Source organism: Carassius carassius, chromosome 33, assembly GCF_963082965.1.
Source record: "Carassius carassius chromosome 33, fCarCar2.1, whole genome shotgun sequence".
Lineage (NCBI taxonomy): Eukaryota > Metazoa > Chordata > Actinopteri > Cypriniformes > Cyprinidae > Carassius > Carassius carassius.
Genome location: NC_081787.1, coordinates 13,415,742 through 13,439,363, shown reverse-complemented (window position 1 = coordinate 13,439,363; position 23,622 = coordinate 13,415,742). Strand labels below are relative to the sequence as shown.

Here is a 23,622-nt window from a genome sequence, read left to right as displayed (position 1 = left end):
GGTTAACCCAAACTTATTTGTCTGACGATGTATGGAAGATCATGTGCTATGTGTTTACAATTGGAAACAATAGTCTGAAACAATAGAAACCATTCTAAGGCTGCGGTCTATACAGGCAGCTGCCTTCTTAGAAAGAACATTAAGTTCAGATGAAGCCAAGTAACTGATTTGAAAAGACTGAACACTCTTCTAAGGGATCAAATCTCCACACTACCCTGATACATTACTATTGAAAAGTTTTGTTCTGTAAGACTTTGTAAGCCTCTATTAATTTTTAATTCAGGCAAAGCAGACTCTTGACAAAGTACTATGATATATAGGATACAACATTAGATGGTGGTAAAAAAAAAACTACAAAAAAAAAAGATGTGCACATGTCTGTGGTAAACACATGTTGAGAAGGATAAAATGGCTATGAACATCCTTATTTCACTTCCTTGAGGTTAATGTCTGGAAAAATTAGATGAAGAAAAGCTTTCACGGACTCAAAGGTAAACCTATTATGGCGACAAATGTTTTCCTTTAACAGACCCTTGGGAAACAAATGTCTTGAATGTCAAGCTCTTACAAAACAGAGGTGCTTTTGGTGTGAGGCAAGGAAACAGTAAAGCCTTGCCCTATTCTATTCGAAAGGCCCCTAATGGAGAGGGGGAATACATTTTCTGTTCATAACAAAAGATGGGCTGAGGAGGAGATACAATCACCTCTAGGAGCTGGGGTGTGCTGGGTGCTTTTCAGTTCTCTTGGAGATTCAAAAGGAGAATTTAAAGAGAAAAAGACAAAATGAAAAGTGGCTGGAAATATTTGGAGGGCGTGTTCGGGTAAGGCCATTTTCTGGATGTAGTTGTTCCAGTGCCGCCTCTTATGCAAAAAAAAAAAAAAAAAAAAAAAAAAAGGAAACCGATGCTTGTTTCTTGATTGATGAGAAAGTGTGAAATGTGATCACAGTTAGAAATGTTTGTGTTGAAGGGGAACTTTCATTGTGGAACAAAATACAACAACCCCACGGCAAAAGCCAAAAGAAAAATACATGAAAGCCACCCAGCATGACTAGCACCGAAAATGTTTGAAATATCAAATTCATTGAGCGATAACTACTCACAGCTACAGGGCTCTAAGATTCTCATGGGTTTAATCCACTGAATTTTCAAATTGAGGAAAAAATCTTCATGATTTCACTACATTTATGTATACGAGCACAGGAGCTTCCCATATCTAAACAGCACATTAGCATGTGAACAGGAAATATACATGAAAATGGGCCGAACTAACTCAAACTAAACAATGCTTTATCATTCAGTGAGGGCAAAAGAAAACAACGGTCATCTGAAGTCCTGATTCATCTCATCCTTGTTCTCACAATCTATAGCAGCACTGGATGCCAACAGAGTGAAATCTAAGGCGCTTTTCAGAGATTTACCACAGCACATAAAACGAAATCAAGATGAAGGGAAAAAGGGTGCATAGGTCAAGTGGCACACAAGATCAAGAGGGCCGAGGGGGAAAAGATGGATTTTTGAAGTGCTCGTGTTTCTGCTGGGGTTGTACAGCTCATGAATACTGGTGTTGGTCTGTTTTAAATTGTAGTGAGCTGCATAAAGAGGGAACATTTTACACAAGAGAGATAAAATGAATAAAGCATGGATAAAACATCAATTACGAAGCTAATGTTCTTGCATTGGATGCATTAGAGATTAAAAGTCTTCTTGTCTGTCGGAAAGTGAAAAAGAGAAAGAAATATGAAATTCCATTTTAAACCAAAATTATATCATAATTCCGATTTACGAACATGCAAATCAAAACATCACTGGAATATTTAACATATGTTTAAATTTGGACACACACTTTATATTTTGTTCTACTATAGCCCTAAACACATACTAGCACAAGGCTGGCGTGACCAAAGGTCCATTTCATGGATTTCAGAGACATTAAACAAAAGAGACTTAAATGGACTAATGTTGCTTTCAGACCATTAATCTGCTGCTAACTCTTCTTTCAGCTCATGAGGGAACCTAAAGCTTGTCTCCAAGGTGTAACACCTCCTAAACCATGTGTGTTGCAGATCAAAATGGCCAAACGCCCCTCATGATAAAGCTGGTGCTGATAGCAGCCCTTTAACTTGTCAGGTCAGGTCTCTGTACCGGCTATCAGCACCAGGCCTGGAAACTGTCAAATCCCATCACAGATGGATAGCCTGTGGCCTTCACATGGACAGACCTGCATTCCTAAAGCAGGATGGAGACTACCGCTACCGACATGCATGCAATGTCAGTTAATTTCATTAAAGAGTGGTCATTCAATCTCCTTGAAAAGGACATTAATGGTTAATGCAATAACAGGCTTGGTCGCGGTCATCCATTCTGTATGTCCCATGAGTTTTGATAAGACACAACAGTGAGTGAATGACAAAAATGTAATTTTTGGGTGATAATATAATTTTTTTTTTTATATTGCATGTACTGACTTTCTTACCTCAATAATATAAAGCACAATGTTCTTGTAGAAGCAATACAGGATGCACTTGGCAACACGGTTGTAATTCCAAGCTCCATGTACCAACAGAAGATTCTTCAAGTACTTGAACTGTGAGAGAGAAGGGAGGACAGAGATAAGTTCATTAAGGCCTATTTACACAAGCTCTACAGTTCCCCAGCCAACACAGAAAGCGGTTTTGGATTTGAAAATAGAGACAATCTTATCCATGCTGGGCAACAGGAAGAATGGAGTTGCAGGGACAAGACAAACACGGTCTCACCCATATTCCTGAGAATTCCAGCTACAATCGGTCTTATTTTGTTGAAAAGCAGAGTAAGTGAGAAAACTTTTTGCAGTTGTACAAAGAAAATAAAGTATTTTTTTCGGTTAGTACATTACTTTCTGCTTTTAATAATGGCCTTATATTATGAAAAGTTTATCAGCTGGCCACTAAGAATAAGAATAAAAAAGATTGTCATGAAAAATAATAAAGAAAATAATAATTCATCCAAATTGTACTTAATATACTCCGAACAGAACCTAACATCCAAATTGTAGATATAAACTGCTTAAATCATCTGGATTCTGTCAGATTTACTGAATATAAAGTGCTGTTTGTGTTGCTGTCACTGTGTGTTTAACTTTCATCGTCAGACAGATGTCTTTTTCAAACAATCGATGAGTTGTTCCCTCCAGTTTATTATGCTGCTTCATGCATGTGTATATTGCAAAAGATTGAGTTGATTAATATATTTACTAAACATTTTCACCATATTTTCAGAGTTCAGCACACTAAATGCCAAAAAGCAGGGTCAGCGCCAAAACTCTACTTCTGCTTCACAGCACAATGCTTAGGTGGACATAGTGAACACTGAGTGATTTCACACACACAACAATATGATGATAATTCATAAAATTGTGTTTTCTTAGACATCAAAATGTAAACAGAGAAGTGCTTCGCTCAGTAAATAAGCCCCAAAATGCTGATGAAAGTGTTTATCCAGATCAAAATCAGGATACCGACAATAAATCCAAATGGACAGACAAAACTGTTTCTTTACACAGTTTATCAAAAAAAAAAAAAAAAAAACTAATGAAAAAACAACTGACATGACCTTACATGTTATTGGTACAAAGTGTAACAGATAAAAGTTTGTTTGTTTCACTGTAACCCATTTATATGGCCTCTGAAATAAATATGATCCATGATACAGCAAAACTGAAAGGATGATTGTGGCAGGAGGAGCAAACGACAGACACAGTGGGTTTGGCCTCTTATTTAACAGAGAAAAAAAAATGTCCAAAATGGGGAATAAAGTGTCCTCATTGTGCTGGGGAATTGTGAAGTAGAGATCAGTCATTATTGACTGATTCGTTCATTTTGAACGAATCTTTAATATGACTCGAGACAAACGTGTCATCTCGGTGAGTGATTCCGTCACACATTTGCAACTTCCTATGGGTTCTGTACTGAAATGAGCTATGCTGTTTCGAGTATTCGGGTTTTTCGAGTCTTTGTTCATCAAGTGAGAGCCCCATACTTAAAGGGATGGTTCACTTTCAAATTAAATTTTGATAAGTTTTAGCTTACCTCAAGGGCAACCAAGATGTAGGTTTTCTTTGTTTCCGCAGTATTTACCATTTTTATATTTTTAGGTCAAACCGTTCTTGTCTGTGACTCATATAATTGAGGTCTATGGTCACCACCTCAAAGAGCATGCACAGAGGAGTCCAATTAAACAATTCCCCATCGTAAGTACACATTGATGACCTAAGACATGAAACGAGCGTTTTTTGTTAGAAAACGAACAGTATTTATATCGTTTTTACCTCTTGTACACAACCACGTCCAACTGATCTGAGGGCACGAATGCTTCCTAATGTGACGTGTGCGCGCTCTGGCTTAGTCTGCGCAAGCGCAGAAAGTGCCGGAAGTGATCTCGTTTCTCTTTGATTTTTTTTCTTACACAAACCGCTCTTTTCGTGTCTTAGGTCATCAATGTGTACTTACGATGGGGAATGGTTTAATTTGGACTCCTCTGTAAATGCTCTTTGAGGTGGTGACCATAGACCTCCATTATATGAGTCACAGACAAGAACGGTTTGACCTAAAAATATAAAAATGGGAAATACTGCGGAAACAAAGAAACCTACATCTTGGATTAGGGAAGTAACACGTAACATTTCAATTACATTTTGCTAAAATGAACAAAATTACTTTGGAACCTGGTGAAGGGCGGCATTTAAAAGGACAGGGGTGTTGATGTTAATTAGGGGGAGGCAGCAGTTCCATCACAATGATCTGGAGATGCCATGTTTTATTTCCTATTAAGAGCATCCTGAATTTGAAAGTGTTATTAACATCATTCCTCTAAAACAAACAGCTAATCACTCCTGTGAAGGCAGGAACATCAGGGTGGGATGTAAGGGGTATGGAGGGGCTTTGAGGGGCTCAAGGGCTGTTTGACCTTTGGATGTGAGGAGAGTGAGTTGATGACATACAGACTACAGTGGAGTCTAGATGTGGAGTCCCTGTCTGAAAGTCTGCGGATCAGTGGAGGACCTTGTGTAGGGCTGAAGAACAGCAGCATTCCCGTATACTGATTTATCCTTTCAGGTAAACAATTTAATCAAATCTCTAAAACAGGCCCTAAACAAAATTAAAAGACCTTGGGTTTAACACAAATTAACACAGTTGAGATGGTGCAGTCTGTGAAAGCCCTGTGCTGTTGGGAGATTAGCTTTAAATGAATGTCACACTTGGGCAGCACATGGGTCAGATATATATAGAAACAATACGCTATATACCACAACATCTGCTACCAATAGTAATACATATTAAATTAGAATTAAATATATAATTAACATTAAAATATATCTATTATAACCTCATTTAATATTTTTTTATAAGAGTATGATTTAACCCTGTAAAGCCTAATATATGAAATAATAGTATGAAAAATATAATTTGGTGAAGTTATTTCTATGGCTAAAAACTATGATAGAATTCACAGCTTGTAAGGCCTTTATGACAGTCTACTTTCATAAAACACATTAACATTACTACATATACATATATACACATGTACACACATTCATACATGGATAGATTTATATGTTTGTGTGCGTGTATAAAAACAGTAACATACAGTAGTTAATGACTAAAACTCTATATGACACCACATTTGTACATTTAAGATCTTCATCTAGTTTAACAGTTGATGAGAAGCAGCATTGTGAAAAGCCTTATAGTGCAAAACAACATGACTCTAGTCAAGATGATTAATGCATACTAGCTGATGGCACTGCATACTGAAGTTTGCTGTCTGATCCAGAACATATCATACAAGCCATTTTGCTGGAAGGCAGTTTGAGGCAAATTTCTATGAACCTGCCTGCATTCCCTACCACCTCCACTCACCTCCAAATATAATATGATGAGGGCACTAAAGAAAAGAGCAGATGCTTTCTTGGGTAATCCGATGCATGAGGCCAGTGAACAGACTGCTTGGGGCATTATAGAAAAACAAGTGTGAAGAGGGATGTTTCCACGAACTACACAAAACATTAAATGAAACTTGGGACGGAAATGGAGAGCGTTGTTGACAGCGATCGGTGACACTTGAGCTCTTCTTTTGTTAAGCGCACAATGAAGATTATGCTGTAACAAAATCGGTAATTTACAAAACATCTTCTTAATTAAGTTTACATAAGAGGAACAGGTCCCGTTTCACCATCAGCAGGGGTTTGAGTAAGCAAACACTCCAGCTATGTAAACGGACCTGACCGATCCGCTTTGCTTTTCTCAGACTGCAGAATCTATGAGCCATGGGCTTTAACCCTTCACCCTAGATATATAATCTACAACCAGATTTCATTTTCTGGGAGTCACACTGTAGTGACACAAGACAAAAGTGTTATTTAATATTGGGAACTGATATGTGCTTCAGGTTTAGAAGCAGATATTACATTTTATTTTTGTAATAATGTACAATTTTTCATTAATTTAAATCTCATTATGTCATTATTATTGACAAATTCAAGTATTTAATTTATTCCCAATTAAAAACAGACTTATTCTTTCTTCCTGCAGGCATGTGTAAATTGATGGTTTCTCACCTGCGCAATAGAGTAGTCTGATGAGTTGGCAGCCTGCAGTCCTTCATTGCCAGAGATGCCAACACCCACATGGGCGGTCTGGATCATGCCCACATCATTGGCTCCATCACCAATGGCCAGTGTGATCACTTTCACCTGTTTCTTCACCATCTCAACCACCTCAGACTTCTGCAGAGGTGAAACCCTGAAAAAATAAAATATTTAATTAATCAAAAAGAAGCAAATATCTGCTTTGATGTGGAACATTGTTGTAACATTTGTTTTAACATTTCTCTACGGTTGAAACTGACATTTTATTTCTTTCCACAAGGATAGAGATTAGGGGTTTACAACATAATTGTGGATTTGCAGTGGCGCCTTTACAGAGGGATCTGAGGCTATTTTTCATGTTGCCAATTACTAGTGTTGACAACCATTTGATTTCTTGGCCGTCTGTTGTGACCTCAACAGCTGTGGTTACATCTCAACTTCATATGATGAATTTGTCTCTTCAAAAAGAGAGGTTAAAAGAGGACTCCAAACTTTCCCATGATTGTGTCTTTCCAAAGCAAATAAAAAAACATCACCTAGATAAATGGTTACAAAAAATATTTTTTTTTGCATGTATGCATTTTAAAATGTGACATATTCCTGTGATGGCAGAGCTTCAAATGCTTCAAAAAACTTCATAGAAAATCTGAAAAGTTATGCTTCTCTTTATCAAAATATTTATTACTATCTATTACTATCTATTACTTATATTTTCTTTTTTTTCTTCTTTATAATGTCTTCATCGACTATAACTTTGGTATCATCTTTGCTCCTTGTAGTTTTTTGTGTGTGTTTTTTTCTCTTTAATGTAAACTCGGTGTTGGTCTCAATGGACGTGTCTTACATTGTTGGTTCCCTGTCTTATGTAAATAAAGCGAAAAAACAAAACAAAAACAAACCAAAAAAAAAACTAATAAAAAATTAAAGCGATACCTTTTAATTGAAAAGAAAATTAGATAACACAAATATGCTTTATGTATATAATTCAATTTTATTAACCAGTATCTTTGCTGCTGACCTTTGATGGTCAACCATACTAATAATCAAAAATGACTGTAGATAAACAACATTTACGTTCCTTTTCTTTTTTTTTTTCTGAAGAGAGAAAACATGCTTAAACATTTCTTCTTGTTATTAATGTTAAAAATGTGGAAATTATACATTTTCAGGATTTTTTGATGAATAAAAGTGAATCAAAGTTCAAAAGAACAGGATTTAGATTTTTTTTGTAAAATTCTTAACTTTAGTTTTGATTGTTTTAATGAATCCATGCTGAATAAAAGTACAGAGTATATATACATGTTTAAAGATATAGAAATCAGACAGATTCATAAAAAAAAAAAAAAAAAAAAAAATCCCCTCAAACCAATAACTGGCTCTGCACAAGATTCATTTCTAGCTAATTAAACATTTCGGAGAAACAAGAAAACTTGAAATATGTCTATTTACAACAAAAAAATGCCATGGTTTTTCATTAGCATGGCAAACCACACCATACAGATACCCAAACTGGGCAAACCTGTGTTCCCGATGAAGCCCAACCTGAGCCCAGGATCCCTGACCTTTATTAAAAAAAAAACATTTTGCAGCACATTACAGTACTGCATCATCCGTGTCAGTAAATTAAATTAAGGTCTTGTATTTGGCTAGAAAAGCTCCTCCGGGGTTTAACGTTCACAGGTCATCCTGTAAGAAATGAACGTTGGGTGATGTAAGGCTCTCCAGTGAACCGGAGATTGCCGCCGATACAGCAGGAGACCTCTAGAGTCAGTTTAACATTTATTCATCTGCAGGCACAAATCTGTTCTTCTCAGGACGCCGTATGGCTGTTCATATGTGTGTGTGTGTGTGTGTGTGTGTTTAGTGAGCGAAAGCAGATTGAATTGATTACATCAAGCATTGCATAATGGCTGTGGCACCTGTGGTGTGCGTTGTTTCTGGAAATTGACACTGATTTTTGGCAGTTCCTTGTCACGCTCAATTGCTTCCTCACATGTTTCTTTCGCTGTGTAGCATATTTTGGAATGGTTCATTCTAGTCTGCTAACACACAGTTTGACTTCTTTTATAACTGACAGACATTCTGACTACAATCTATCTTTTATAAAAAAATAACACCCATTAGTAAATTACTGCATTGAGAGCTAGTATAATTATGTTTATTGGGTAGGTTGTGACCTAAAGTGAAGGTAATTTGGTCTTTAAACAGCACAGCCGCATTTCCCTGTAATTGTCTGCCAGTCACTTGATGTTTTTGCAAAGTGCAGAAAAATGTCCAATGATGGCGTCAGTTTCCTGGAGGGAAAAAAGGTTACTGACCTGCAAAGACATATTTACATCCACCTGCAAAACAGTAACCCTTCAAGGAGAGCATGAAATTAATTTAAAACTGCATCCGATTACAGTGAACATTTGTAAATAATTTGACTTTTCCCTCTACTTGGACACTTGAAAATAGAATTCTTATGTAGCAATAGTTAAATTGGAAAATTTATTTGAATTGTGTTTTTTTCAAACTTTTTGACTGCAAAGCTGAAAGTAGGCAGCTTGATATTTTCATGTTGACAGAACTATTCAAATTGTGTGAGAAAATAAAGCATTTTATATATATATATATATATATATATATATATATATATATAAAAAGCTTTTTGTTTCCAAAATTAAGTGAATAACTTTTATTCCTCACTCACTACAGCCAAATCAAACTAAAATAATGTCTGAATAATATTTACTTTCAAGTACACAATTAAACGGTTTAGTTTTGTTGCCAAAAAAAACAACCTCTTTTTTCCAAATTGTTCATGGATCCCCTTGCGTCCCATTCTGAAACCCCGGGCTCAATGAATCTTTGATGTTTGTTGTAATACTTTGTAAAGGTTTATTTTACTGTCATTAAGTTGTTCTTGGTGGTTTTCAGCACATTTTCCATGTATAGTTAGATACCTGCAGCATATCACAGCCTTGCAGGAAAGAGCCAAGTCCAGGAAATACTGGCGTGCCCCGAAAGTGAGGGCATACTTCAGTGTCTTTCCATCTATGATGAGAGCAAAGTCGTTCTCCTTGTGCAGAGCATCTCCCAGCATGCTGCAGTGATGGCTAAGGGTCTCCCTGGTACCCTGCACACAAACATGTATAGAATAACGTGAAAAATTGATAAACATTTCATGCAAAATGACATTACTACAATTGTGTAACTGACTAAATCAGTTGGTATGTAAATATTTATCTGAAAAACGTGCAACTCAAAAGACTAAATTCATTATGATAGGGATTTGTAATGCAATAAATCATAAAACTGTTCACAGACGTCTGATGAGACACCACACATTAACACTGGGATAATTTCCTCCTTTTCCTTCAATGCCAATGTAATCAGTCCAAAGAATAACATGGGATTTTGCATGCAGAGCACCAGACACTTTTGCACATGGGGTTTACGTCTGTTTATTGTCAATGCACAGGGCATCAAAGTGAGAACATCCATATGGCACACTTCATTACGGAGAGAGCAAAGTCGAAGCTGGGTGTGTTGGTTCGTTTGTTGGAACAAGGCCTTTCAATTGCCCTGACCAGGAAACACAGCAGTATGGGAATTTACCCTGTGCACTAGCAAAGCTGCAGTCCTCAGTCTTCTCCCTCTCTCATTGTGTTCATGCAATCCAGGGAGCATACGCCTGGGTTTATGGGTTATTTCGGAGGAATGTACTGTCCCAGCTGTATGGGCTCAAACCGGGGGCCAGGAATATTTCTGTGTGTTGATTAAACCTGCAAGATCTTAATCAAGACTGACTGGACCAGAGAAAAATTGGGATCTTTGACTTGACTTGACTGTTGTTTCATACAGAGTTTAATGGTGAAAATTGTACTGTCAGCAGAAAATACACCTTGTAGTGAGAGTCTGTTACTGTAAGGATTCGGTACGTGTGGGAGGACACTTCTGTGTTTGGATTAGGAATGCTGCTGAACTCCATATAAAAACACTCAGCTCCTGCCTCTCATTTGCTGGAACGACAGGGCGCTCAGAAAATGATCCAAATCTTGATAGCTGAAGAAACACCACACACCAACTCTCGATTCTGCAAACAACTACTAAAAAAGCATAACAAAGAGTACAAGAGTGGTCTCAACCATATAACCTCTCAAAAGGTCTAAGAGTCATCGTGAATCATCACAGAAATTCCTCTTTCCTCAAAGAAGCTGGTATTCACAGCCGTAAAGTTCATGTCTCTATCTGCAGCTCCTGTTCCACAGCTGTCCAGCATGTTTTTGACTTTACATTCCAACATGGTAAAGACCATGATACAAACAAGCCCTTCTGTATCCAAGGGGTGAAATAATGACTAATAAAAGCAAGTATATGCAGAGCAGACAGGATTGAAGGCTGAAGAATTTTGGAGATCATGTTGAAATAGTATTCAACAAGATTTCCAAATCAAGCAGGATGTCAGGGCCTTTTATGGGTAGATTTCTCTTTCAGGTCAGCTACTACTGAGTTAACATTAATTAAACTGTTTTTTTTTTTTAAACCTAGCTATACAAATAACATCTTGCTTAAAGACAAACATTTTAAAAATGTGGCAAAAATCTGACAAATACCAATTAGCGGATATAATATATTATAATATAATATAATGTATAATCGTTAGTAATAATAAGAATAATTAAAAGTGAAACATATATATAAAATTAAATAGAAACAAACAAAAACAACAACAACAACAAAGATGCATGTCACATTATAATTATTTTAGCTGTCTTCCAACAAAAAGCTTCAGTAGAGATTATGCTGATAAGCACCACTAAATCTGAGACTGTGTGTGTGTGTGTGTGTGTGTGTGTTGAGGAAGGCAGATGCCTAAGGGTAGTGAGATTACACCTCAGGGACCAGCCAACATTCTCCTTGCATAACAGACTCTGAAACCCAAGCTCAAAGGAAATATTTAGAGAGAGAAGCCTCAGGTTTCAAAGAAAGAGAGAGAAGTGCAGCTGTAAGAGCTTCTCTAATATGTGGCATCTATTCTCTAGGTGCCCTCGCGTGTAATGTGTATATATAATAAGCAAGTCTGCCCCAGACAGTATAAGATCAGATAAGACTACTTAATGAAGACTAATGAGAGGACAATGTCTCCATTTCTTCACAAGTCATTGTCATTTCCCAGTCTCCACACCTCGCAGTCGTCCAAACAGGCCTCTGTGTTATGGCTGTGTGAGGAAACTAGACCATGATGACTCAAGAGTGTTTGCTCTGCAAGTGTTCAGAAGGCATCAGATATACAGTACGTCAGCGCTTCCACACACTGCCAAGATTCAGCAGATAACAGCTGATTTGGGCGCTTTGGAAAAAACCCTTTTACTGAGATGCCTGGACTCAAGCATGTGATATCGGACATTATAAACAAGGAGCGGAAGGATATAAAGGCCGGGTTACATGTGTCATGCAATGAAGCAATGACAGATAGAAGACTGCAAGTGCAAACATAACTCACAAATGTATATAAATATGCCTAGACGGACACAAAAAACATCTTTTGTAAAGTTGAAATTACAATAAAATAAAATGCGTTTTTTTTTTCATGTTGAGAAAAACCTTTTTTAAATTTGAGATTAAAATTAAACCAAGATCTTTGAACAAAACTTTAGTTAATCTAACTGTTAAGAAAATCAATAAAATAAAACCGAAAAATATTCCTTTCAACCAATGGCAGCCTAGATTCTACAAGCACATATTGTGTGTGTGCCCATCTACTAGCAACGAGAAGTAAGCAACTTCAGCAATTAAAATGCTGTCAGCATAAACAAACTTGTAAAGGAGTGAAAAATGAATTACAGTGAAGAAAACTGAATTACAAACTGTATTTGTTCATGGAACTCACTAACATTAAAAATATTATAATTGTTTTCCCTCAAGGGAAAATAAATGCTAAAAAGGCAAGAAAATGGCTCCTTTACATGAAATTAAATTAAAAGAGCGCACTGTGCTTTGCAGTATCTCTATTTTTGGCCCCATTTTTTTTCCGCCTTTGTACTCTTCTACAATCTCTCCATTCTCTGGCTTATCTGCACACTATAGCGATCTTTCATCGGCAAGCAGCAGAGGGGACCGGGGTCTTCGGCATATATAATGTGATTATTGAGTTACTGTTCTTTGACCCGTCCTACAGTGCCTTGCATTTTCTTCCACTGAGATAATGAACCCCACTCAAGACGTCTGGTGAAGACCTCAACCCATCTCTGGGCCGGATGAGTGGGCTCCTTCATCCATCTTGATTTCCTTAATACGCTGAATTTGTTAAATGCAAAAAACAAGAGAAGGACCGAGCGGAAGGGAGGCGTACTGTTCCAGCATTTTCTTCTGCGATGTGAGAGCACGGCAAATCCCATCACTGCCGGACCTCCGAGTGCTCCGAGAATTCCTCCTTGTTTTCTTTTCTCGTGTTGTAGAAGCATGTGTATATTCATAGGAGACCAGGCACTGACATTTTAAATGGCAGCAGTCTGCTTATTTCTGTCCTCTTTTTCTTTGGCTCCATCTATCACGCTAAACGGCTGTTTGACAGACTGAGAGCCGTCCGTCATTGCCTAAACTCCACCCCCTCCCAACAGGACGGGCCCCATCCGATCAGGGGTTCCGTTTTATGTGCGCTAGCTGTGCAAAATGGTTTCTAGATCCCTTAACTTCAACAGACAACAGACAAGACCCTTCCTTCAAGGGCCAGCTGACCTGTAGGCTGTGGGTGTGTGTGTTTCAAATGGTTTCCTTCTTTTAAAGAGGATGGCTTTTGGTTTCAGTCAACAGAATAGATTCTCCCATCAGGGAGTTATTGGCCTGTACCATGTGCATGTGTGTATATGAAAGAGGGTCCTAAACCCCTGTTCTAAGTCTACAACCCTTTCCCATCTTTTAAAAAGCTCCATGTGAAGGAACCACATCTCTCTCTTTCCTATAAGTTCCATCTGAGAAACACATACAGTAAGATCCCAAAGTCTGTGACCGCAATTTAAAATACATGATTTAAACCTGGAAAAAACAATGTTTCAGAAAGTTGAACATTTAAAAAAACAAAGAAATGTTATGATATAAAATCAATTGGAAATATTCTGCAATATTTCAAGGCTGCTTATCAAAAAATAATAAAAAAAAATAATAAAAAAAATAATAATGCGAACGTGATCATGTGACTTCTTTCTACAGATGGTCAGATGTTCTTGCTTTCACTGAAGATCTAGATATTCTACTATAATGGATCATCTCAAATCAGGCTGGATAACAATCACACTGACATTAAAGCAAAAGGGGGGCAAATCCAATGCTAAAAATATCTATATATTTTCACTACCTTACAAACGTCTGGGGTTGGTGAAATATTTTAATGTTTTTGAAAGTCTCTTGTGCCGACTGTATTTAATCGAAAATATTATGAAATATTACAATCTAAATTAAATCCTGTCGTGGAGTAATGTTTGGTACTCAAGTAACTTTTCTTTCTATCAATCAATGGCAATCAATGCATTTACCACACACAGTTTAAAGGGTTAGTTCACCCAGATAGCAAAATTATGTAATTAATAACTTACCCTCATGTTGTTTCAAAACCGTAAGACCTCCGTTTATCTTTGGAACACAGTTTAAGATATTTTAGATTTAGTCCGAGAGCTCTCAGTCCCTCCATTGAAGCTGTGTGTACAGTATACTGTCCATGTCCAGAAAGGTAAGAAAAACATCATCAAAGTAGTCCATGTGACATCAGAGGGTCAGTTAGAATTTTTTGAAGCATCGAAAATTCATTTTGGTCCAAAAATAGCAAAAACGACGACTTTATTCAGCATTGTCTTCTCTTCCGTGTCTGTTGCCAGATAAGAAGAATCGAGGAGCTGATGATACTGCGCATGTGTGATTCAGCGTGAAGCAGACCAACACACAGGGCGTCTGAACTGAACTGATTCTTTTGGTGATTGATTCTGAACTGATTCTGTGCTAGTGTTATGAGCGCGGGTAAACCGAAGGCTTGAATCAAGGGCAATCATCGCAAATGACGCCATTATACGTTGAGCGCAAAAGAACCGGTGAACCGTTTTCTTCAACCAGTTTATTGAATCGAACTGTCCGAAAGAACTACTGGTGATCCGAAAACCGATGCAAACGGTTCTTGACTCATGAACGAGTCAGTCTTGTGTTCGTTATCTGGCTCGGCTCGGTGTTCATTTTCAGTTCTCTCTTCACAGCAGTTCAGTCAGTTTACTGTTTGAGTGCATGCATTACTCCGGGAAATTGGTTTGTTTGAACTCAGAGGGAGTGTCAGCCACATTAAAAATGTTAACCGCTTAAGTCATTTGTGGATTAATGCGTATTAGAGATGCGAACCGTTTAAAATGATTCAGTTCGATTTGGTGAACTGAATGATTCGTTCACGAACCGGATATCCAGACTGCTTTGTTTTGAACTCTCTCACACAACAGACACGGAAGAGAAGACAATGCTGAATAAACTTGTCGTTTTTGCTATTTTTGGACCAAAATTTATTTTCGATGCTTTTAAAAATTCTAACTGACCCTCTGATGTCACATGGACTACTTTGATGTTGTTTTTCTTACCTTTCTGGACATGGACAGTATACCGTTCACACAGCTTCAATGGAGGGACTGAGAGCTCTCGGACTAAATCTAAAATATCTTAAACTGTGTTCCAAAGATAAACGGAGGTCTTACGGGTTTGAAACAACATGAGGGTAAGTTATTAATTACATAAATTTGCTATCTGGGTGAACTAACCCTTTAAGTTAAAGGAGATAAAACGTTTCGGCAATCTGCCTTCATCAGAATAACAATTCTTAGTTTCTCAATGATTAAACAGAAATGTTAAACATCAGGTGATCATAATCCACAGTCTCCAGTTGTTGTCTTTTTTTAATTGAGGGGTACAATGTTTATAAACAGCATTTTTGCCTGATGTGTTATTATTCTCGTTCATTCGTTTCAGATGTGGAGTGGAGTCTGTGGATTGATTATAATTTGTTGTTTTCTATATAATCATTTGAAACCAATTTTGTAGTTTATTAGCAATGTTGAAAACGGTTGTGCTGCTTAATAATTCAACATAATAATAATAACAACTTAATCCATTCTTACCAAATAAAATAATCAATTTCTCTAAAAAAAAGTTACTGACCCAGACTTTTGAACAGTAGAGTAATGTAAAATACAAATTTATTAATAATAATAATAAAAAAAATTGTGTAATTGTAAAAATACAACATAAAATTTTTATAAGAGCTCTAATCTTTTGGGCCCAACTATAATCACCTTATTCCTTTCTTTCAGAGAAAAGCGTGAGAGCAAAGACTGGAAGGGAATGGTTTGGGTGAAAACCCAAAACAAATCTCTAACTGTTCTGGAAGAGAGTTACATTGGGAATTGTGTCACATGCTTTCATGTACCGGGGCTGAAGCGATCCGTCTGCTGTCGTGTCTTTTCATCTCTTATCTGAGCTTGCATTACAAATGGTGCCATGTAACTGGTTTTTCAAATAAACATACACTTCTGCCTCAATACTCACATCCAGAGTGTCCTCGTTTATCACAAGCATGCCCATGTTCTTCGTGAGCAGTTTGCAGGAGTGTCCTACAGGAAAAAAAAGAAAACTCATTACTTTAAACTCTCATTAAGCCTGAAAGCATATGGTATGTTTGTGGGGAGAAAAACGCCTTGGTTGGCATTTGAACAAATGACGAATGGTTAACCGCAACTTGGTATTTTAGCAATACATCAACATTACAAAAATATGTGATGTGTAACCACAGCAACGGATGAAAGGAATGACTAATTGAGGAGTGAAAAGCAAATTTTGTGATTAAAGTTTAAAGCAGACCTGAGTTTAAGACTCTCACGCCGCATTGGTTTTAAGTGACGTGCCTTTCGTGTTCATATGATATCACAACTAGAAGGTTGACAGGGCTTTCTCAACCTGATTAAAAAAAGCACAACATCCCATCATCCATCAGGATGTGTCTAAAAAACAAAGGATGGAACAAGCCCAAATGCTGTTTAATGGGTTACGACACCTCAGTATCTGAGGAGTGATGTCTGTGGGGAGCGGTTTGTGTGTGTGGGTGTGTGTGTGTGTACTGAAAGAATCACCAGGACACAACTTTTAACTAAATGTTATAGTAAAAGACAAGAATTGCCCAAAATCAGTAGTTATATTAAATTACAGTAATTATGTATCAGATAGATCTGATATATTTATCCTAGCAATGATTTTTCAAATATCTGTAATTGTTGGTGCTGTCATGGACTTACATTATACAAGGTTTTTTTTACTCATAGGATAATGATTTACACTATATAACATTTAGCAAATGATTCCATGCAAACAGTAACAGTACGATACTGCAAAAATAATTTCCAAAACAGGTTTCCCAAACTCTAAGGTCCCAAATTCAAGCCCTAGTATTGGGACCATTCGGGAAGTCAACTTATGAATAGTAGCCTTGTAGCCAACCTTGCACATTTTAACAGAAAAAAACAAACAAACAAAAAAAAACAAGACGACACACTTCACCCTTAAGGAAATGTGACTGTGCCATTACAAAACTGTAACCAAATTCAACAAGAGCATGAATGAGTATGTATTTGTGTGCTGGTGTCCTGTCCTGTCATTCCTGTGTAAACTGCTTCTGTTGATTTCAAACGTGCATATTCAGCAAAATTTCCTGTCTGTGTGGAAAACAGATTTGGTTTCCTGACAGTGACCCAAAACCTTGACATATTTCCGCAGCTGCTGGCAGTGTAATGTCACCTCATCCATCTTCAACTTGGTTAAACTAAAACACCCTTGGTAGAAACGATAAATTTACACTGTGACACCTGCATTACGCAGCATAACTCTGTATGAATCTGTAAAGGAGGCATTGAGGTTACAATCAGCGGTTGCTTTGGCTCCGCTCTACTGCAGGGTGGGTTTTCATTCAGTCTGTTGGCAGTGGCTGTGGGTTAGAAGAGGGCATGTTGAGTTGTTTGTGTTGGCCGCATGCTGTTTGTTTGGGCTTTAATCTCTGAGGCTTTACAGTGGCACCCAGTGGCCAGGAGCAACAGCCCAGCGGTAGCAGCACAGTGTGGATAGCTCATCTGTCCTCAATCCAGCTTTCTGTTTAATGGTCTGATACATTAATAAGACTGTCAGAGGGCTAGTGTGGATAGAAGAACTGGAGGGGTTTTGTATACTATGTGAAAGAGGCGGCCAAACAACTCTAAGTGCCCGCTAACCTGAGATTAAGCTGTGCTTGACTTCACAGTACTAGGGTTCATTTCACTTCTGATAGTTTTTCATACGTTTATAATAGTCCAAGTGTGGGAAATGAAGAACCCTTATATTTTTAAACATGCTGTGGTTTTAATGTATGCATTTAAAGTGATAAAAAAAACCTTAAAGGGGTCAAGAACTGCCTTTGTTTTTTATCTTGTACTGTTCTCTGAGGTCCACTTAGGTTTTTTGTTTTCACAAAACACACAAAACATCATAATTTAGCGGTAATAGGCTATTTTCTGTCCTGTTTTGAAGCCCTCATCAGAACGCTCTGTTTGAATAGAATAGGTGTGGTGGATTGTAGACTCAAAAGTAAACATCCACTGCTATGATTGGCTAACAGTTGTTTATATATGACAGCCTACATCCTTCACAGATGGACACTGTTGTGATTTAGGTTAAAAATGCATCAATAATCATAAAACAGTCAAAGCAATAGTGACCACACAATAAAAACAGTTTAGTTCAGGGGTTTTAAAATGGTCTTATCACATGTCTGAAAACAACAATAAGAATGATTAATTTTTTTACATTCACATTCCACAAAAGTAAAATTTAACTTTACTTAAACATAAATTGCATAGTGAAGCACTGTCTAGTAGAATAGTTAATAAGAAATTGAGGGGTAAAAAATATAATAATAATAAATTACTATATTATTATAGTGTCTTTTTAAAACTGGTAAAGTCAGTGTGCAGTTTTTTTTTACTTCTGCGTTTAAGATAAGAGTTAAGATAAGGTAAGATACAAGAGTTGAAAGACAAAGAAGAAAAATAGGTTTGAAGATGCTGGCAAAGGATTTTGAAAGGAAGACCCTTTCTCTTGTCATCCTCCAATTTCTCCAAATGATAAATGACAAAAAGCAAAATATACAAAGTAAACACAGACATGGGTGTCTTTATTTTAGAGTGTACGCCGGCCAAGTGGAGGTCCAGTAAAAATCCCTTCCTCTCCGAGCGTGTACATTTTCAAGCCGCGGCACAGCTGGCCGGTGGGCACAATGGGCTGATTCAGGATCAGTGTTGGTAGGTGGCCATAGTCTGTGCTCTGTAAGGTTCTGTTTTTCTGACTGTAGCGTTTAACACGAAGCCTTTTGGAAAGCCACACTGGTAGTCGAGCAGCTGACTAATACGAGATGCCACATCTCAGGGAAACAGGAAGAGGGGCCGTGGTCTGTTTTGAGAGCTGGTGGTTTTTGTAGAGACAGATTAGAGTCGAGCAGGTCGAGGACACGTGCGTTTCATCAGCTTTCAGATGAGGAAAGAAACCAAACACCTTATACCTGAGCGACAGCTGGACGGGGGAGCTACGTATGTTTGAGTGAAAGAGCGAAAGAGGTTTGGGTAGGAATTTGTATATTTTTGATCATTTAAATAAGGGTAAATTCACACCATTCACACCAAATGCGAATAGAGCGTCTGGCACGAATGATTTCAATGTTAAGTCAGCGTAAAGACGTGTTTACACGCATCTGGAGGTCTCGCGGCGCGAATGAGGTGTTTAGCCCGGCGCGCTAGACGCACGAATGACACCAATTGAACTTCCGGTGCGTTATGCACGAATGGTGCTTTTTGTGCATTTACGCGTTTGACGCGAATTCGCATTTGACGCCCGAGTTGAACATTTGGAACTTTGCCGTCAATTTGCGCCGCGTTAACCAATCAGGAACCTGCTTGGTGCTGTGATGGCAGGCCCGCCCGGAGTCACTCATTCAACATGGAGAACATCTGATATTGTTAAAGAGCAGTCTATATGACACAAGTTCATATTTCTATAGAGACAGGAATAAAAAGGACCTCCCTTGGAAGAATGTGTTGTAAATACACATTTTACTTTTGAGTCACGTATACGTTTATCGACCCGCGGCCTTCCCGTCGTTTTTTACAACAATTTACCCCCTAATATACAGCTACTTTTCGCTAACAAATGTGCAGGAAAAAGTGAAAAAGCCTCGAATGCTCTATCAACATCAGCCATCTTGCAAACAGACAACCTCCTAGCACTTGCCCCTCCCACAAGAAGTGGATTTCACCTCTGACGTGCGCAAATTTCGCTTCAAACTTTTGCATTTTACACGTGTCTATTTCGCTCTAGATGCGCAAATGCATTCAAAATGTTCAAGCGGCAAACTAGACGCGGTAGACGCAAATTTGACGCTCTATTCGCGTTTGGTGTGAACGCAGAGCTAACATAAGAAAAATTAAGATAACATGACTATGTTGCTATGTCACTCATGTGGACGTTCACACGCTGTCCACTTCCCTTTCATCTCCACATCAAAGTGTATATTCATACAAACAATCTTTATACGTCTGACTCTCACCTATGTTGATGGCGGTCTCCTGTTTGTCTCCGGTCAGGATCCAGATCTTAATGTCGGCTTTCATGAGAGTCTCGATGGTTTCAGGTACTTTGTCTTGAAGTTTGTCTTCAATTGCAGTGGCCCCCAGCAATTGTAAATTCTGAAGAGAAACAGGCCAAACATATTTTAATAATAATAAAAATAAATAAACAAATAAGATGCCTCTGATAAATGAGCACAGTCTTTTCCCAAGTGATTCTTGTTTGTAAGCAGATTGAAGAAAGATATAATGCATAATCAGCCAGTCATCATTAGAAAATAAACCCAGACAGGATTTTGTTTCTCCCTGTTGTGGATTATTTTGGGACAATGACACGCAGATTTTACAATATTCCTTTCTTAACAGCTATTTTTCACAGCTACTTATCAAATAAACACATATGAGCATGAAATATTTCAAACAGTGAGTTGAGAAAACTGTGAAGTGATATGAGAGACTAGTACAGCTCCAGGCAATCCCTTATAATCTATTGTACATTAAACTGCAAAAAAACTATAAATAAGTGTGCTGAGCTGTATTAACTCTTATTGGTGCTTTTCTACAGTCAGCTGAGTTATATGCTAATGTAGGACCAGAAGGGAATTTGAGAAAAATCATCTCATTCTTGGATCACAAAGACTCAGTTATGTGTATATGAGAGAGACAAGAGAAGAGAGAGAGAGAGAGAGAGAGAGAGAGAGAGAGAGAGCGAGAGAGAGAGCGAGAGCGTGTGGACTATTAATGTGTTTTTCTCAGGAAGCCCCTGGCCCTTTGACCAGCCATGATCATATTTGGAGTGGACAGGATTTTGACAGGACCCCATAGAGGAAGGTCAGCTGCACCAAAGAGAAAATAAAAAAGAGAGAGAAAGAAAAAGAGAGAGGGAGCAAATGGCCTCCTGTTAGCCAATCAGTAACATGGTGAAGCAGGGGCTCGGATGTGATACAACCTTTACTTAATATCATGCTCAAGTTCTTTTTTTTTTTTTAAGGCACAAATCTGTCAAATCTGATAGAACTGAAATGTAAAATGAGAGCGGACACTCCTTTTGGCATTTGAAAAACGTCACATGAACAAGAATAATTAATTAATTAATTATTTAAAGGCATTTGTAGAACTTTGGAAACAATGACCATAAAACTACTGACCTTTCTACAGGATTCTGTGTGCTTAGTTATGCTCAAAAACAAAAATGATCATTAGATCAAGAAAGTAGTTTGATCATGAATGTGAATTCAAGATACATACACTACCTTTCAAAAGTTTGGGGTGTATAAGAGTTGTTTTTTTTTTTTTTGAGAAAAGATTCTTATTTGGCAAGAATACTTTAAGTGAAAGTGACGTGACATTCAGCCAAGTATGGTGACCCATACTCAGAATTCGTGTTCTGCTTTTAACCCATCCAAAGTGCACACACACAGAGCAGTGATAACACACACACACTGTGAGCACACACCCAGAGCAGTTGGCAGCCATTTATGCTGCGGTGCCCGGGGAGCAGTTGGGGGTTCAGTGCCTTGCTCAAGGGCACCTAAGTCGTGGTATTGCAGGTGGAGAAAGAACTGTACATGCACTCCCCCCACCCACAATTCCCTCCAGCCTGAGGCTCGAACTCACAACCTTTCGATTGGGAGTCCAACTCTCTAACCATTAGGCCACCAAAGCTGTTTTTTGAACAGCACTAATAATAAGCTTGAAAAAAGAAATGTTTCTTGAGCAGCAAATCAGCAGATTAGAATGATTTCTGAAGGATCATGTGACACTGAAGACTGGAATAATGTTGCTGAAACTCCAGCTTTGCCATAACAGGAGTAATTTTTTTTTTTTTTTTTACAACATATTAAATACAAATACTTATCAAACAACTGATTTTTTATTTTAATATATATATGAAATGCTAATTCAATTGTAATAATCGCACAATATTATTGTTTTTACTGTATATTTGAACAAATAAATGCATGATGGTGAGCATTAGAAACATCAAAACAATTCTTACCAAAAGTATTTTGAGTGTGATGTGAATATGTAATCCAATCATCTATTACTAAAGAGTTTTTTTTTTTTTTTTTAAATTTGATGTGAGGCAGTGTGTTTTTTTAACCTACTGACATTTTACCTATTAAGAGGCAAGAGAGATTTAATGTCAGTTACATTCATATAAATATATACAGATGATGTTATGTTTTCTTGAGACCCATAGTGCTAAAATATAACTCATTTCTGATAATGCTCAGACCAGAACTGAGATGTTTCAGAAGTATACAGTAACAGCTTGCTGGAGCATCAGGAGCCACCGTTGCCACCTGCTGATGAAATGTTGTAATTACAAACAGCTGCTTTTTTTGTGAAATGATTGATTAATTCCATTTGTCAGAAAAGTTGGCTGCTTCACCCAGTGATTAACGATCGTGGTCAGCCATGTTTGACGAACACTTCCAGAGGCCAGCTTTCCACAGGTCCACCACTGTGCTTTCCTCATGGTTTGGGCCTAATCGTTTCTACTTTTTCTGATGCCATGTGCGCAGAGAAAACCCAGCCCTCACTAATCAAACCAAAGCCATGGAACTGTTCTGGGATCCGCCAAACTAAACTTCCTACAGGAGAAGGAGGACTGCTGTATAACACACAGACTGTCCTCAAAATCCCCACTGCTCTCAGAAGCATGTCTTTTGTGAAGTATGGCAATGTTGACTTTTCCTCACACTGTCCCTCTTGTGAAGAAAGATTACCTCATGAAATTTCAGGATGATAAGTCCAAATTAACATGGACTATGTTACTGATTTTAATCACTAATATAAAGAACTATGGCTTGTAGAAGGACAATTGTGGTAATAGCATGGTTCTGAATAATCATCATATTCATGAATATATATGCATTACCATTCAAAAGACTGGGGTTGGTAAGATTTTTATCTGGTTTCACCTGTGCACACTAGAATAGCTATGTGTATACCTCACCTTTTCAATCAGTTCATAGCTTTCCTCCATCTTGAGTGCTCTGTTTTGGACAGACGTCGAGGCACGATAATGAACCTCCAGCCACTGCTGATACGATGACTCCGATATGTCCGCCACAGCGAAACACAGTGTGCGGAGACCTGCAAAAATGCACAAAGATACATGAGCTTCTTTTAGATATGCTAATTCTCCACATATTACCTTCCATAAATATCCCTTTCTTCTAATCTTCTTCAAGAAGAAAGCCAAGATCTGTTTTTAGACTGATGCTAATACAGCTGAGTTGATGATCTCCACTCAACATGAATTATTCATGCAGGATGCTAAAAAGACAAAGCAACTGATTGCTTGAGGTTCCTATTGAAAGCTTTCAGTCATGTGACCGGC

At 37.8% G+C, this 23,622-nt stretch overlaps 1 protein-coding gene across 4 annotated transcripts in view; it reads right to left on the bottom strand.

The window, feature by feature from the left end:
• The window catches only part of LOC132113762 (probable phospholipid-transporting ATPase IA), a 127,334-nt gene that overhangs the window by 28,659 nt on the left and 75,053 nt on the right, over window positions 1-23,622 (bottom strand). For all 4 annotated transcript variants that reach the window (XR_009425202.1, XM_059521737.1, XM_059521738.1 and 1 more), the window contains 6 exons: window positions 23,236-23,375; window positions 20,255-20,393; window positions 16,183-16,247; window positions 9,573-9,745; window positions 6,598-6,781; window positions 2,476-2,586 (listed from right to left, as the gene is read on the bottom strand). Coding sequence is in view for 3 of the 4 variants with exons in the window: in XM_059521737.1 (XP_059377720.1) it covers window positions 2,476-2,586; window positions 6,598-6,781; window positions 9,573-9,745; window positions 16,183-16,247; window positions 20,255-20,393; window positions 23,236-23,375 (812 nt within the window). In the remaining variant the exon portion in view is untranslated. The remainder of the gene's footprint in view (window positions 1-2,475; window positions 2,587-6,597; window positions 6,782-9,572; window positions 9,746-16,182; window positions 16,248-20,254; window positions 20,394-23,235; window positions 23,376-23,622) is intronic.